The sequence below is a fragment of the Berghia stephanieae genome, chromosome 5 (assembly GCF_034508935.2).
Source record: "Berghia stephanieae isolate SIO BIC M18660-M18661 chromosome 5, UCSD_Bste_1.3, whole genome shotgun sequence".
Taxonomy (NCBI): domain Eukaryota; kingdom Metazoa; phylum Mollusca; class Gastropoda; order Nudibranchia; family Aeolidiidae; genus Berghia; species Berghia stephanieae.
The window spans coordinates 76,220,356-76,235,790 of NC_088364.1; the positions used below are offsets into that span (position 1 = coordinate 76,220,356).

Genomic DNA, 15,435 nt, shown 5'->3' on the forward strand with positions numbered 1-15,435 from the left:
GTAACGAGAATAATTATTGACATTTGACACATTGCTGATTTTATTGACCAAAAAAAAAAAAACAACACCCAACAACAAAGACATAAATAAATTCTAAGGAAGTCTTTGAAGTTTGTATAATATTGTGTAGAGTGGAATGCTCTACCGTCCGACATCCGAGAAACTTAAAAGACCGAGGCATTTACTTAGATAGTTGGAATGAAACCAGAAGCCATATCGATCAATTCTTTTCAGGGGTCCTACTATTTGCCGTCCGGAGCCGTTCGGCGGCCCAGGAGAGCCGTCCGGAGGTCATGTAAAGCATTCTGAAGCCATCCGGAGGCCCTCGACCTGTACGAACCTTTCCAGAAGTCCTACGCCTTCCGAAAGCTCAGTTGGTAGAGCACTCGCTTCACACGCAAAGAGATCACGATCGATCCCGGGTGCAGTCGAGACTTTTTTTCCTGACCCCCAGTCCACCCAGCAATGAATGGGTAGCTGAGTCTGTTTGATTTAGCGGAAAGTACTTTGCGATAGACTAGTGGTGACGTCCGGTTTTTTTTTTTACCTCGAATCCACGCAGGAGCGATTGGATAGCCGGGTCTTGTTTAATCTGACGAAAAGTATATCATTTGCAATATAGTCCTGTACAAAAGGAAGCACGCAAATGCGATTGTCCGTTACACTCTATAGATAGACTGAAGTTGACGTCACTGGGGTCTTTGTTACTGTTTTTTTTTTTTTTTTTGTTTTTTTTTTTTTGCCATCCGCGTTTATTCGTAATTCTCACTAAACTGTATAGATAGTATGCAGATGACGTCACTCAGGTCTTTGTTATTGTTTTTTGCCATCCGCGTTTATGAGTAATGCTCACTGGACTGTATTAACCCGACTATAAACGTCCATGGATACACCAGTTTTGTGTGTTGGTCCGTTATACTTCTGGATGGCAATGTTATGAGCTTCTTAGCCAAGCGCATACTATCTATAACCCAGACTATAACGTTTAAGGTTACACATGGTATTGTGTGTTGTTCCGTTGTACTTCCGGGTGGCAATGTTGTGAGCTTCTTAGCCAAGCGCACACTATCTATGGAAACGGAAAAAACTCTGACTCCATGAGCCTAATGATTCTCAAAGACTACTTTTTAAGGGGGTCGGACCGTAGCCATCGTAAAGTTATGGCCTGACACTGACCAAAAAATGACGTCAAAATGCCAGTCTTTTGCCACAAAAGAAAACAAATCGTGAGTTGTATTCAATAGTTCAACCAATGAAATAACTTGTTTCCATGAGCTCTACTAACGACAACTCACTAGGCGGTGCAAAAACCAAATAATGACGTCAAACTGCCTGTCCTTTTCGATTTCAGTATCAGGCTATAACATCACGATGGCTACGGTCGGACCATATTTGGCCATGACCCCTGGTTACCATTTATTTTCTTTTTTTTTTTCAAATTCAGGCTCTGGGGCTCGAACCCATGATCCCTAGACCATATTTTTTATCTCCGTTTTTTTTTTTTTTTTGTTTTTTTTTTTTTTGTTTTCTTGTTTTGTTTTGTTTTTTTGTTTTTATTTTTTTTTTTTTTTTTTGTCGTTTTATTGACTACGTCATCGGCCCTCGTGACGTAATGACATTTATTTAAACGTTAGGCCGGTAGTTATGGCCTGATTTGCAGCTATGTGGTTTTGTGGTATGACCCTCGCTTTCGGATCGGAAAGTTTTGGGTTCGAGCCTCGCTGGGCTTATAGTTGAGTCCTTGGAAAAGGCTCTTAACTCACATTCTCTCACCGTAAGCAGGTGTAAAATGAGTATCTGGCCGTTGACAGCGTTGTCTCTGTCCTAAAAAAAATATAACAGTATCGCCTAACAGGTGTCATGTCCCGTCTTACATGTTGCATGTTGCTGTTGGCCAGGGACCCCGGCTTTGTAAAGCGCTTTGAGCACTTTTAGTGAATATTGCGCTATTTAAAAAAAAAAAATCTTCATAAGCACAACTTTGAGTCGGCGTTCAAATAGCTTGACGGTGAGATAGGCAATCAATGTAACTAACTGTAGTAGCACGCGTAGCAAGCCCAAGACGCGTAGAGGTGACAATAATCAATCCTCTCCTTACGAACTATAGGAAAATCGTTAAAATGTTGAGCTTTTATATAGCGCAACATCCACCAAACGTGCTCAAAGCGCTTTACAAGGGGTCCCTGGTCAACAGCAACATTTAACATGTAGGACGGAACATGACGTCTGTTAGGCGATATTACAATTTTTCGGACAAAGACAACGCTGTTAACGGCCAGGTACTCATTTTACACCTGAGTACGGTGAGAGAATGTGAGTAAAGAACCGTTTCCAAGGACTCAACTATGCGCCGAGCGCAAAGCTCGAACCCCAGGACCTTCCGATCCGAAAGCGAGTCTCATACCACAAGACCACATAGCCGCATGATTTCTCTTGTTCATCATAAAATTTAAAGAAAATGAACAGTGTGTTGTAGAGCATGTTTTGCTAAAGAAATTATGTATCGCAAGAACTTTACTGCTTTAGTGCTTGAGTGATAAAAAATATATAGTTTTGTGTTAGTTGGGTGTGAAGTTTTTAGGAAAATCCTGAAAATGGCTGGTCAAGAGAGAGTTATATATTTAATTTAAATCTATTTTTGTGTTAGTTGGATGTGAAGTTTTGTGGAAAATCCTGAAAATGGCTGGTAAGGAGAGAGTTGAGTTGGTGAAAACTGGAAGAATCTAGATATGTGTCATGTGAGACTAAACGTGAACCGCACGACAGGTAAAATGATATGATCGACATTAATTTTCCAGGAATGTTCTAGATTGTCTGGCTTGGCACACTTTCTGACACATGAGACAAGAGTGAAATGTATTATATTATTATTATTATTTACCCTTTGAAAACAAAATAATTTTAGAAATCATGAGATGAATAATTAAAATCTGTTGACATTTACAAATGAAATGAGTCTGTCAGGAACAAGTAAGAATCATTATTGGTAGTTTGGTTATTTTAAATTTTCCAAAAATATATCTTTTTTCTGTTTGTTTGTTTTTTTAATGTTTGTTGCTTAGTTTTTGTTTATTCGATTTTGCTTTTTTCTTTGTTTGTTGTTGTTTTTTTTGTTTGGTTTTTTTTTGTTGTTTTTTTTTTGTTGTTGTTTTTTTTTTTTTTTTTTTTTTTTTTGTTTTGGGGGTGGGGGTGTTGTTGTTTTTTCGTTTTCAATGTTTTTTGTGGGTTGTTTTTTAGGGGGGGGGGGGGGTCGATGTCTTGTGTTCATTATTTCTTTGACGAAATGTCAACAAATCAGCAACAGAATGTTCTATAAAAACATAACATTAGGATTGTTAATCATAAAATAATCACCATGCCTGCATCCAGATATGGAATTCATTAATAATTATTATGATTGGATTTTTGTTGTAACCAAAATTAGAAAAGACGTATATCTATAGATAGTTCGATGTTGACGTCACTCAGGTCTTTGTTATTGTTTTTTGCCATCCGCGGTTATGAGTAATTCTCAATAAACTGTATTAACCTAACTATAAACGATCATGGTTACACACAGTTTTGTGTGTTGGATATTATACTTCCGGATGGCAATGTTGTGAACTCCTTAGCCAAGCCCATACTATCTATATAAAACAATCTAACTAACAACAATCAAGCGACTAGCATGGACCATAATGATGATAATTAATTTTATTTTTTTTTAAATGAGCTTTGATATAGTGCAATATCCACTAAATGTGCTCAAAGCGCTTTACAAGGGGCCCCTGACCAACAGCAACATTTAACATTTAGGACGGGACATGACGCCTGTTAGGCGATGTTACAATTTTTTCGGACAGAGACAACTCTGTTTACGGCCAGGTAGTCATTTTACACCTGAGTACGATGAGAGAATGTGAGTAAAGAGCCTTCTCCAAGGACTCAACTATGCGCCGAGCGTGAGGCTCGAACCCAGGACCTACAGATCCGAAAGCGAGTGTCATACCACTAGACCGCATAGCCGCACTAGCATGGACCATAATAATGATATTGAATTTTATTGCAACACCGCTATGAGGAATTAGATATGTCGTCTACTGACAAGTTTAGATACAGTTTAAAATTTTTGGCAAGAAAACCTATATAATAATATATCAGAAAAGTGAGTGGAGCAGGCACTTATGTTGATAACAACAAGAGATGAAGTGAGTAGGAAAGTGCCAGAAGACAATAGAGAATAATTTTTTTTCGTGGCGGTGATGGGGGTTTGAACCCGCGACCGTATTGGTGCGACAACTCCGCCTGGCCGGTGAGAGAGCGACTCTACCGTATGACCTATCCACGTTGGTGTTGTCGTACCAGTAAGGTCGCGGGTTCAAACCCCATCACCGCCACGAAAATATTTTATTCTCTATTGTCTTCTGGCACTTTTCTACTCACATCATCTCTTATAGTAATATATCATATATCAATCAATGAATTTGGCCCTCATCTCGTTTGAATAAAACGTTCAAACATGGTACACTCTTCAAGTCCACGGTTTGGGAGTTTCGGACAACATAAAGGGTCATTTTAATCGATTGATATTTACAAGAGTTTCTTGGCCAGATGTGTTTAAAAGTGTGCGGCTATGTGGTCGAGTGGTATGACACTCGCTTTCGGATCGGAAGGTCATGGGTTCGAGCCTCACGCTCGGCGCATAGTTGAGGCCTTGGAAAAGGCTCTTTACTCTTTACTAACTTTCTCTCACCGTACTCAGGTGTAAAATGAGTACCTGGCCGTTAACAGCGTTGTCTTTGTCCGAAAAATTGTAATATCGCCTAACAGGCGTCATGTCCCGTCCTACATGTTAAATGTTGCTGTTGGCCAGGGACTCCTTGTAAAGCGTTTTGAGCACGTTTAGTGGATAATGCGCTATATAAAAAAAAGCTCAAAGCTCAAGCTAAAAAAAACTGTTCGTTTGTTTTTTCAGAGCACACCAGACTAATATATTATACTCTTGTCAAGCGATTTTCTCAAAATTAGGGTTTCACACCCTAGCCCATGCATATGACCATAACTTCATGAAAAATCACCCGATTTGCTTCAAATAAAGATTAACATGCTCAGGAGACATCGGGCTTTCCAAAAATGAAAAAAAAAGAAAATAATATTTTCACCATGCGACTGATTTTGTCAGGGACGCACACATATTGCAACAGCCCTATGAGAGATCTGAGTAGGATGGATGTTGTTAGCATTTCGAGAAAATTGATGTCGACATATTCACTCAACCAAAGACAATGATAGCCATTGAACGGCAATGATTGGTTGACAAAAGAATGGGGGGGGGGGGGGGGGGGGAATCGAGGGAGTGCTGACTCTTAGCATGAGGAAATAACAGTCGTTCTTTCTTGATCAACCTTTGACCTTATGCAAATGTTATTCCATCGAGAGACAAGACGATCCCATTCATATTGACTTGAATAATGAACGGACGGGAAGGAATTCACTCCTAACGGGAGTTGTTAAAATGTGACCACTCATTTAAAAACGGTACTATACCGATGTCCAAATGTCAAAGTGTGAATTTGGATTATATAAAATTAATATAAATGTAAAATTGAATGTAAGCTTCGATTTAATCTACGAAAACATTAAATTGAAGCTTACATTCAATTTCACATTGTTATCTATTTCTTCGAGCCAAGAGTTTCGAGCTCGAGCTTCGAGCAGCAACAATTACATTACCCAGTATTCTTGAATAATTTGGATTGTAGAATAATCAGAGATAATAATTTGGCATTTAACTATTTAGCTCGTTAAGAATTTATTATTGTTGAACTATTTCATGCAAGCCACCATTCACTTTGTCACATAGTGCGGCTATGTGGTCTAGTGGTATGACACTCGCTTTCGGATCGGAAGGTCCTGGGTTCGAGCCTCGCGCTCGGCGCATAGTTGAGGCCTTGGAAAAGGCTCTTTACTCACATTCTCTCACCGTACTCAGGTGTAAAATGAGTACCTGGCCGTTAACAGCGTTGTCTTTGTCCGAAAAATTGTAATATCGCCTAACAGGCGTCATGTCCAGTCCTACACCTTAAATGTTGCTGTTGACCAAGGACCTCTTGTAAAGCGCTTTGAGCACATTTAGTGGATATTTCGCTATATAAAGCTCAATTTAAAAAAAAATAATTTTTTCATTGTTGGTAAGGAGAGGGTTAATTACGTATGTTATTATTATAGTGCAGCTATTATAGTGGATCTTTATAATTGGTAAAAAATGTTTGGGCTATATTTCCAATTGTCACAACCTAACCCGTCACGATGGAGTACCGTTTTGGGACGATTGGTCACATTAATAATCAATTGTTGAATCCCTGCTGTGTCTTTCTTTAAATATGAGATTGATTAAATAATATGGCAGGCGGATTATGTGAGTGTGTATGTTTTTACCTTAACGCATAGCATCCGTATGAGTTCTTGTGACGATCATTCAAATCACCAATCAAGGGATTGAATCACGTGACAAAGGAATTCACTCAATACATTCCCTCACTCCCACCTTTCGAATAATTCTCAGGATTTTTCCAGAAATGCCATACTTACCTAACACAAAAATTGATTTTGTTACACTCAATCTCAAGGCAATAATAGTGATGATAATAATGATAAAAATATATAGTAATAAATAATAATAATAATATAATATAATAATAATAAATAATAATAATAATAATAATATAATAATAATAATAATAATAATAATAATAATAATATATAATAATAATAATGGAATAATTAATAATAAGAATGATAATAATAATAATAATAATAATAATAATAATAATAATAATAATAATATAATAATAATATAATAATAATAATATAGTAATAATAATAATAATAATAGTAATAATATTAATAATAATAATAATAATAATAATAATGATAATAATAATAATAATAATAATAATAATAATAATAATAATAATAATAATAATAATAATAATAATAATAAAATAATAATAATAATAATAGTAATAATATAATAATAATAATAATAATAATAATAATAATAATAATAATAATAATAATAATAATAATAATAATAATAATAATATATAATAATAATAATAATAATAATAATAATAATAATAATAATAATAATAATAATAATAATGATAATAATAATAATAATAATAGAACTTTATTGCCCTAAGAATCGGAAAATCGTTTTAGTTTAGTTGGTGCCATTATAAAATACAATTAAGACATACTATATACAGAATTTTTATCAGCAAGAAAAGCTCACCATAACAGAATTACGTTGTTATAGATAGTTCGAAGATGACGTCACTCAGGTCTTTGTTATTGGTTTTTGCAATCCGCGTTTATGAGTAATGCTCACGGAACTGTATTAACCTGACTATAAACGTTCATGGATACATACAGTTTTGTGTGTTGGTCCGTCATACTTCCGGATGGCAATGTTATGAGCTTCCTAGCCAAGCGCATACTATCTATATACAGAATTTTTATCAGCAAGAAAAGCTCGGCATAACAGCATTACGTTGTCATAGAGGGAGAACAACTATTCCAAATTTCGTGACGTACAAATCGAATCTGAATAAGAAAATTGTTTATTGTACCCTGAGGCTATGTGCTCTAGTGGTATGGCTGACACTCGCTTTAGGATCAGAAGGTCCTGGGTTCAATCCTCGTTCGGCGCATAATTGAGTCCTTGGAAAAGACTCTTTATTCACATTCTTTCACCGTAATCAGGTGTAAAATTTGTACCTGGCCGTTAATAGCGTTGTCTTTGTCAGAAAACAAATTGTAATATCGCCTAACAGGCGTCATGTGTCGTTCTTGATGTTAGGTCTAATGGCTAATTAGGTTGAAGTCACTGAGCTCTTTATTATTGTTTTTGCTTTTTTTTTTACCGCCAGTTGAGTGAGTAACTCTCACGTAATTCAGAAAAAAAATGTATAGATAGAATGCGCTTGGCCAAGGAGTTCACAACATTGCCATCCGGAAGTATAACGGACCAACACACAAACTCTGTGTAACCATGAACTTTTATAGTCTGGTTAATACAGTTTAGTGAGAACAACTCACAAACGCGGATGGCAAAAACAATAACAAAGGCATGAGTGACGTCATCTGCATACTATCTATAGTCGCCATCTCGCTCTTTATGTTACGTATTGCTGTTGATCAAGGACCCTTTGTAAAGCGTTTTGAGCACATTAAGTGGATTTGCGCTATATAAAAGCTCAACTTTAATTACCTTGTTATAGCTCTAACGACAGTTTCAAATTTCGTCATGTACAAATCAAATCTGTATTTTTTTTTAATGTTTATTGTATCTTTACGATATTTTGTGACAATTTCTTTGTATTTGGTAAGAATGGGACCGATCTTCTTTGCTTGCCCTCCATTTTTCCCTGTATTACATCTTTTAAGAGTTACAGCAGTTTTTAATTTTTAAAAAGTTCACACCAAGGTCGACCACCAGTGTCATTCATGGCATCCGTGAGTCTCTTTATCAATCACCTCCAACCTTTGACCTTCGACCTACTATCCGGTTCACAAAAGCCTGTTGTCATTGAATAGTGGCACAGTTTGAAAGTGCACTTGACAAAAAAAAAGGATTTACCATTTTTTTCGAAACGAAAATAGAAAACCAAAACCAATTTGTAGAATAAAGCGATGTTAAAAGTAATAAATCAGAAAGCTTTTAATGTGTCAAACGAGAATCAGTGCAAAAATGTGACCCTTCGTCTCAAAACGGTATTATGTCGGAACGAACCAAATGCTTAAAAGCCGAATTAAATGTTAAACTGGTCAAATATATATAAATATATATATATATATATATGTATTAATACCGGATAGGGAGACTTTTGGTACCCCTATTAGTTCATTTTACAGTACTTTACCAATAGGGAGACCAAAATCCGGTCCCCTATTGATTTGACCTCTAGCACATTCACTTTTCTATTTTTAGTTTAAAGTTGTCAACCCAACCGTCAAGGATATATAATTGTAAATCATAGTATTGAAGTTATTTGTTAAACACCACAGTAAGAAGAGTTATGCCTAAATTTTCACGTTGGTCAATAAGGTGACCGCCTGAAAAAAGTACAATAGGGGTACCAGTGTTTTCATCGATATATTTCAATAGTGAGGCAATATATCTTTCCGAAATTTTCTCTAAAATTCTAGAGCATTATATGGATTTTTATAGTAATGAAAACCTAATATAAAATTGTGTGAAAGTTGATGAACTGAGGAATGAACAAGATATACGAATTATAATCTATTTTTAGAAACAGATTTATCGAATCTTGGTCCGGATTCTTATCTTGGTGACAAGAGACAAGCAAACATAGTAACTCTTTTTTTCGTGAAACGTATGTTTAGTCAATTTCGCGCATAAAGAGGCACTCGGCACTCACTCACTCCGCAAGTCAGTAGTAGGTAGGTGGTTATCAGTTATCAGCTTTAATTCTTAGTCAAACGCTTCATCAAACCCATTATTGAGTAGCATGTTGATGCCTGATGCCAGTTGAAGCCATCTCGACGTCGTGAAATGGAGCATCTTCTGTCATAGCAGTAGAATCGTCAGATGCCGCATTTAAATCCTCCATTCCAGGCGTTGCTGTTGCCATATCGATCTTCGAAATGATTTGGTCTAGACGTCAAGTTGACCCGTTCTATGTCTGAAGAGATTTTAAAGTGCAATACCTAACATTATATCTTGATCTACAAAAGAGTCTTTTTAAATGAACCGCTGTGTTTCTATATTTTTCAAGAACCAATGATTATCTGATAACCACTGACAATTGACTTGCGGAGAGAGTGGCCGACGGACGTCCTCTCTATAGCCGCAAGTATTTTTTCGTCACTTGCTGAGTTCCAAACTAGACGTCTATGGCATCGTGGGGTAAATTGATGCTGGAGGCATCATTGAAGAGACACCGAGATAATTTAAATGGTAAGTTATTGGCCATTCTTATTACATCACTGTTGATTTAAGATTTTCAATAGGGTAGACATCACAATCACACACACACCGATTGATGATTGTCACTTGTCAGTCAGTCATTTGGAAGTGGAGTCAGATAATTCGGGAACTTCTGTAGACTGTAGATTCACACTAGTGAGTAAGATCTGTCGTTTACTACTACTACTACTACTACTACTACCACTACTACTTTTAGTTTTAGCTTTATCCAACTCAACACTTCTCGTGTTTATTTTATTTTGGCAAAACTAGAATGGATTTTTGAAAAGAATATAAAATAATTTAAACTTAAACCTGTCTTTGCATCTTGCTTTATGCATACAGTATGCCATATCACAGCCATCACAAAATCATAGTTTAATGTTGAGAATATGCTATTTCTTTTGTAACTTCAGATCAGAGAGATTTGAGCTTTAAAAATCCTGAAAAATGTCTTGCTGTCAATCCAGACAACCCTTTTGATGTGATCTATGATGTTAATGGTAAGAATGTAATTTGATGAGGAAATGAATAACATTTAGGTACACATAGTTTGCTTTTTTTTTTTTTTTTTTTGAGTCATGATGTGTAATACTATTACAGTCCACTCCGGATAATTGCAACTCGTTTAATCGCAACTTTCGGTTAATCACAATATTTCCTAAGCAATGGAAATAATTCTATATAAAAGTCACTGGTTAATTGCAACAAACTTCGGTTTTTTAAAAAGTGGTAAATTCAAGAAATCAAACAGTATATCATGATTAAATTTCATCATGGATGAAATCGTGACAGGTTGAAGAATCGAGAGTGAGCAGGATTTAATGCTACAGTAGTGTGTCACCACTCTGTTAGAGTCGAAAGAGGGCGGGGCTCTGCAGTATGGGTTTGTGACGTCATCGGTGGCCATTAAATAGAAGAGGGGTGGGGCTGGTCATAATCTTGACAACAGGTTATAAATGACAGTTATAAAGAGAGACTGAGCGATATCCTTTGTTTTAGGATTAACAACTGTGCATTGTGACCAACGAGTTTGGTGAGAGCTTATTGTCTCTCATTAAGGCTAATCTCTTTAACTCTGACAAATGTTGAATTGTTGAGAAAAAAGATTGAAACTTCTTCCAATCTGAATAAGATATCGGCTTGCTTCATAGCTGCTTTTGGTTGACAAATCTACACGGGGCTGCCATATGGTTTTTGTTTCAATCAAATTGCTCTGTATGTGGTGGACTAAGAATATTATTTACTGGTTTGAGTTGACAATAAATGTGTAAAATGTTGAAATAGTGGACAGGAAACTGAATTTCGGTTAATCCCAACATTTTCGATGATCCCAAGGTATTGCGATTATCCTAAGTGGACTGTACCTGAATCTTGAACGAAAAACTATCATATGGATATGATTATAGACAGATTGGTTTCTGGAATTATATTTCCGTCCTCCCTTGCCAACTCTGACGTTCTTGAAATTTAAAAGAAAATAGCCAGAAGGTTTCGGACTTAATTTTCTTTTTTTTTCCAAAGGACAATAGTCATAAGGTAAATAATTTTTAAAAAATCCTTTTACAGCACAAGATGGCATGATTTTTTGTTTAAGAGTTTAGAGAAAAACTTGCACATGATAGTCTTCAGCTTTTTTTTGTTGTTTTTATTTTCTATATAGACTCCAACTCAGAGCCTGAAAGTGATGCAGAACAAAGTTCCATATCACATGATTCATTTGTGGTAAGTATGTACATTAAAATAAAATCATAACATTTGTATAGCGTTTATCCACAGTTGGCACCATGCTCAAAATGCTTCACATCAACATATTTTGTGGTGGACAAAACACATTTGCCACAAAAGATGAGACCTGCAGTCTGTTAGGCGCAATACAATATTTCAGGACAAGGACAACACTGTTTTACACCAGTGAGATCTCCTAGTTTTTTGTTGTTAAAAATTTTTCTTTGCAGTGGACTTCGCCAACAATAACACTATTTTAAACCTTCCTCGTTATATTTTGAAGTGATATTCATTGATGAGCCATTCACATTTGAAGTCGTTTGTTTTTTTATTTGACAAAATGTGAAAATGATGCGTTTCCAGGAAAAATTAAAATAGCTTCTGTTGGGATTATACTTTTGATCTCGCATTTTGTCCAAATTCTCTTGCATCGTAATGTTTATCAACTTTTTTTGTTAACTATATTGCAGTTGCAAGGTTAGGAAGTTCATATTGTTGCAATGACAACCGTTTATATGTCCAGAATCGTAGTGATATAAAAAATTGTTTTGTAGTTGTTGGTCCTGGTGTAGGATTTAAAGAGTTGGTTAAAAACGGTTTACTGAAACCCTGGTTGGTGTATCTATATTTATCCAAGCACAGTTGAACATATTAAATACTTAGACAATATGTCTGCCTTTCTCAACTCTTTTTTATTATACTTGCATTATTAACCAGCTAATTGTTTAGTTGGATTATTAAACAATGGCTCTTCATGTTTATTGTCAACATGAATAAATTGATTGATCTGTCATCTTTTCCACAAAATATACAGGGTCCCGATTTTGTTGCTGACTCCGAGTCTGATTCCTCTACGTACTCTGTGAGGTACCCAATGCTGAGTACATCATTGTCTTTGGAACCTAGTGCTCATTCCCCAACTCAGTCAGAGCCTCATCCACAACTATCACAGACTGAACCTCGTTGCCAGTCTGGGACCCAGGTTCAACCCGAATGCTATACACTTGCAAACCAACGTGTTACGTGCAATGGTGAGTCATTTTTTTGTCATTCTTCTCCTTTGATATTTGTGGGATCAATTTTAATTTACCCATTCCTTTTAAAAGAAAACTTCCACCCCCTCCATGGTGCTGCATTTGTGTTATTGCATTTTTTTTCTGTTTTGGCAGTGCTGCGTCGCAAAATACGCTACCATTTACATAACAAGCACAAATCCAAATTTGATAGGGTGGACATCTTAGAATCTGAAACCCCAATGTGTGAGTGATATCAGTGAAACCAGCCATAAAAATGTTCATGTTTATTTTATGGGGTTTTTTTTGTCTGTAATAGACTTAAATTGCTTGTATTGTAAGTGTTAAAATGGTTTTTTTGTTACAACCCATCTATATATTAAAACTGTTTCTTTGTATTTCTATGATGCTTAAGGCTTTTTTTTCACAGACCAGCTGGAAACTTAACGAGAATCAGAGTAGATAACATTTTTATTAATCTTGCAACCTAAACAGTATATGATGATTGGGAGCATTTAAAGAAAAGCACATTTTCTTTTTAATTTGTCGGTACTAAAATTATACTTTGATAATGCCTGCTGTGCTACAAACCCTTTTGACTTCCAGGTTCAATATTTTTCTTTATTCTAAAATTCTTGGGTTTCCTTTCAATGACAACTGAGATCATTAAAATTCAGCTCACAACATGATGTGTGTAGATTTGATGAAAACATATGTTCGAGTTGAGAAGCAGTGTTCACGAACTTGCTGATCGTTTTTACTAGCATTTATTTTCCTAACTTACCTGTATCAATTAACAAAGGCAAGACTCAAATATTTTCTATCTGAACAGTGTGTTTGTTATTGAAATATTTCCGGCATATACATGTCATATTTCATTCCCACAAAATATAAATCAGGATTAAGTTGTCTGGGCATCAGCATCGTTCAGGCAGTTGGGGGGAAGTCTTTAAGGAATTAATGAAGCCGATGCTCAACCGGTCTGGAGGACGTTTGATTGATGTCGGCTGTTTGTTCTGCCAGCCGGTGATGTTTTCTCACTCCCTCAATGACAAAGAAAGTCATTGTTATGACTATGAACTATAGTCTATTATTACTTTTGTTACTATATTAATTGTTACTTATAGCCGCTACTGTTATTATTATTATTATTATTTTATTTATTATTATTATTATTATTATTATTATTATTATTATTATTATTATTATTATTATTATTATGATATTGCCTTCATTGCATTCTATTACTATTATTGATATAATTAATTTCTGATTGTTGTAAATAATTTATGTGAATTGAATTTTGTCGATTGGCCAAGGGCCTACAATAAACTTAAATGAAATGTTAGTCTTTGGATAGGACTTGGGTCTATTCTTGATTGCTTTTCCGCCTGGGTCGAGTGAAGCATTTGGAGTAAATTTTGTTGCTCAACGTAAAAAACATGACGCTTACCATTCCGCTGATACTGATACCTCCAAGGGGTGGTTGGGGAAAAACCTAAAATTCTTTTGACATTCTGTCTGATTTTTCGCTGAAACAACAAAGGACAATCTATGTATTCAGATGAGACTTCAATGTGTTACTATTCCGATTTATGTTCATATTTTGATTATAATGAAGAGGGAACCCTGAACCCAGTGAAGTGGGTGGATTGATCTATTTATTTCTATTTCAAAACAAAAATATGGCGTCTTTTCACTGGATTTGTTATGTGGCAGAGGTCTCCACAAATCTAACATACCTCTTCCAAAGGAATAGATGGTAGAAAAGTATATAACAAGAAGGAATTATGACAGTTACTTGTCCAGGCCTTAAATATTTGGAATGCTATTCCTCTCTATCGCTGTCATGTAGCTGATGTGCATATGATCTGTCTATTGATTTATTTTCATAGTTCATAGCATGATGTGCTTTATTTTCTTCTTTTTTTTCCAGAGAAATACAAAAAGCCAAGGAGACCCTGTCCATACTGTGGACAGTTGCAAACAAAACTCTCAAGGCATTTGATGAGGAAACACAAAGATGAGACAGAAGTTACAGAGGCCATGAAACAGCCTGTAAAGGAAAGGGATAGAACAATGGATTATCTCAAGAAAAAGGGCATTTTTTATTCAAACACTAGAAACAATTCAATAGTTATGCGTGAGAGAGCACAAGGGTCACATGAAGTTGTTATGTGTGCTGGCTGTAAGGGGTTTTACTCTGGACGAAGGGTTTATGAACACAAAAAGAAATGTAGTACTGAGCATGCTCTGTGTACTGGGGTTGTAAAATTTTATCCCGTGGCTCCCAATGCAAGTAAAGAAATAAAGGAGAATATTCTTGACAAATTCGGAATGATGAAGTGGGAAATTTGTGTCGATCAGACAAAGCTATAGTATTGTTAGGAACAAAATTGTGGAGTAAAAGTTCAAAGAAGGAGAGAATTGCTCAACGTAAAAAACATGACGCATTTCCATTCCGTGATACTGAAAACCTCCAAAGGGGGGTTGGGGAAAAAAACCCAAAAATTTTTTTGACATTCTGTCGATTTTTTCCCCTGAAAAAACAAAGGACAATCTATGTAAAATTTAGAAGAGACCCCCCCCCCTTTTTTGTGTTTCTATTCCGATTTATGTTTATTTTTGATTTTTAATGAAGAGGGAAACCCCGAACCCAGTGAAGTGGGGGATTGATCTTTTATTTCTATTTCAAAACAAAAATATGGCGTCTTTTCACTG

At 35.7% G+C, this 15,435-nt stretch overlaps 2 protein-coding genes across 2 annotated transcripts in view; one reads left to right on the forward strand and one right to left on the reverse strand.

The window, feature by feature from the left end:
* Positions 1 to 15,435, reverse strand: part of LOC144973622 (uncharacterized) — a 459,437-nt gene that overhangs the window by 197,839 nt on the left and 246,163 nt on the right. The window lies entirely within an intron of this gene.
* LOC144974017 (uncharacterized) overlaps positions 9,437 to 15,435 on the forward strand; it is a 52,255-nt gene continuing 46,256 nt past the window's right edge. The window contains exons 1-4 of the mRNA XM_078916907.1: positions 9,437 to 9,964; positions 10,390 to 10,476; positions 11,637 to 11,698; positions 12,516 to 12,732. Of these exons, the coding sequence (XP_078773033.1) occupies positions 9,901 to 9,964; positions 10,390 to 10,476; positions 11,637 to 11,698; positions 12,516 to 12,732 (430 nt within the window). The 5' untranslated portion in view covers positions 9,437 to 9,900. The remainder of the gene's footprint in view (positions 9,965 to 10,389; positions 10,477 to 11,636; positions 11,699 to 12,515; positions 12,733 to 15,435) is intronic.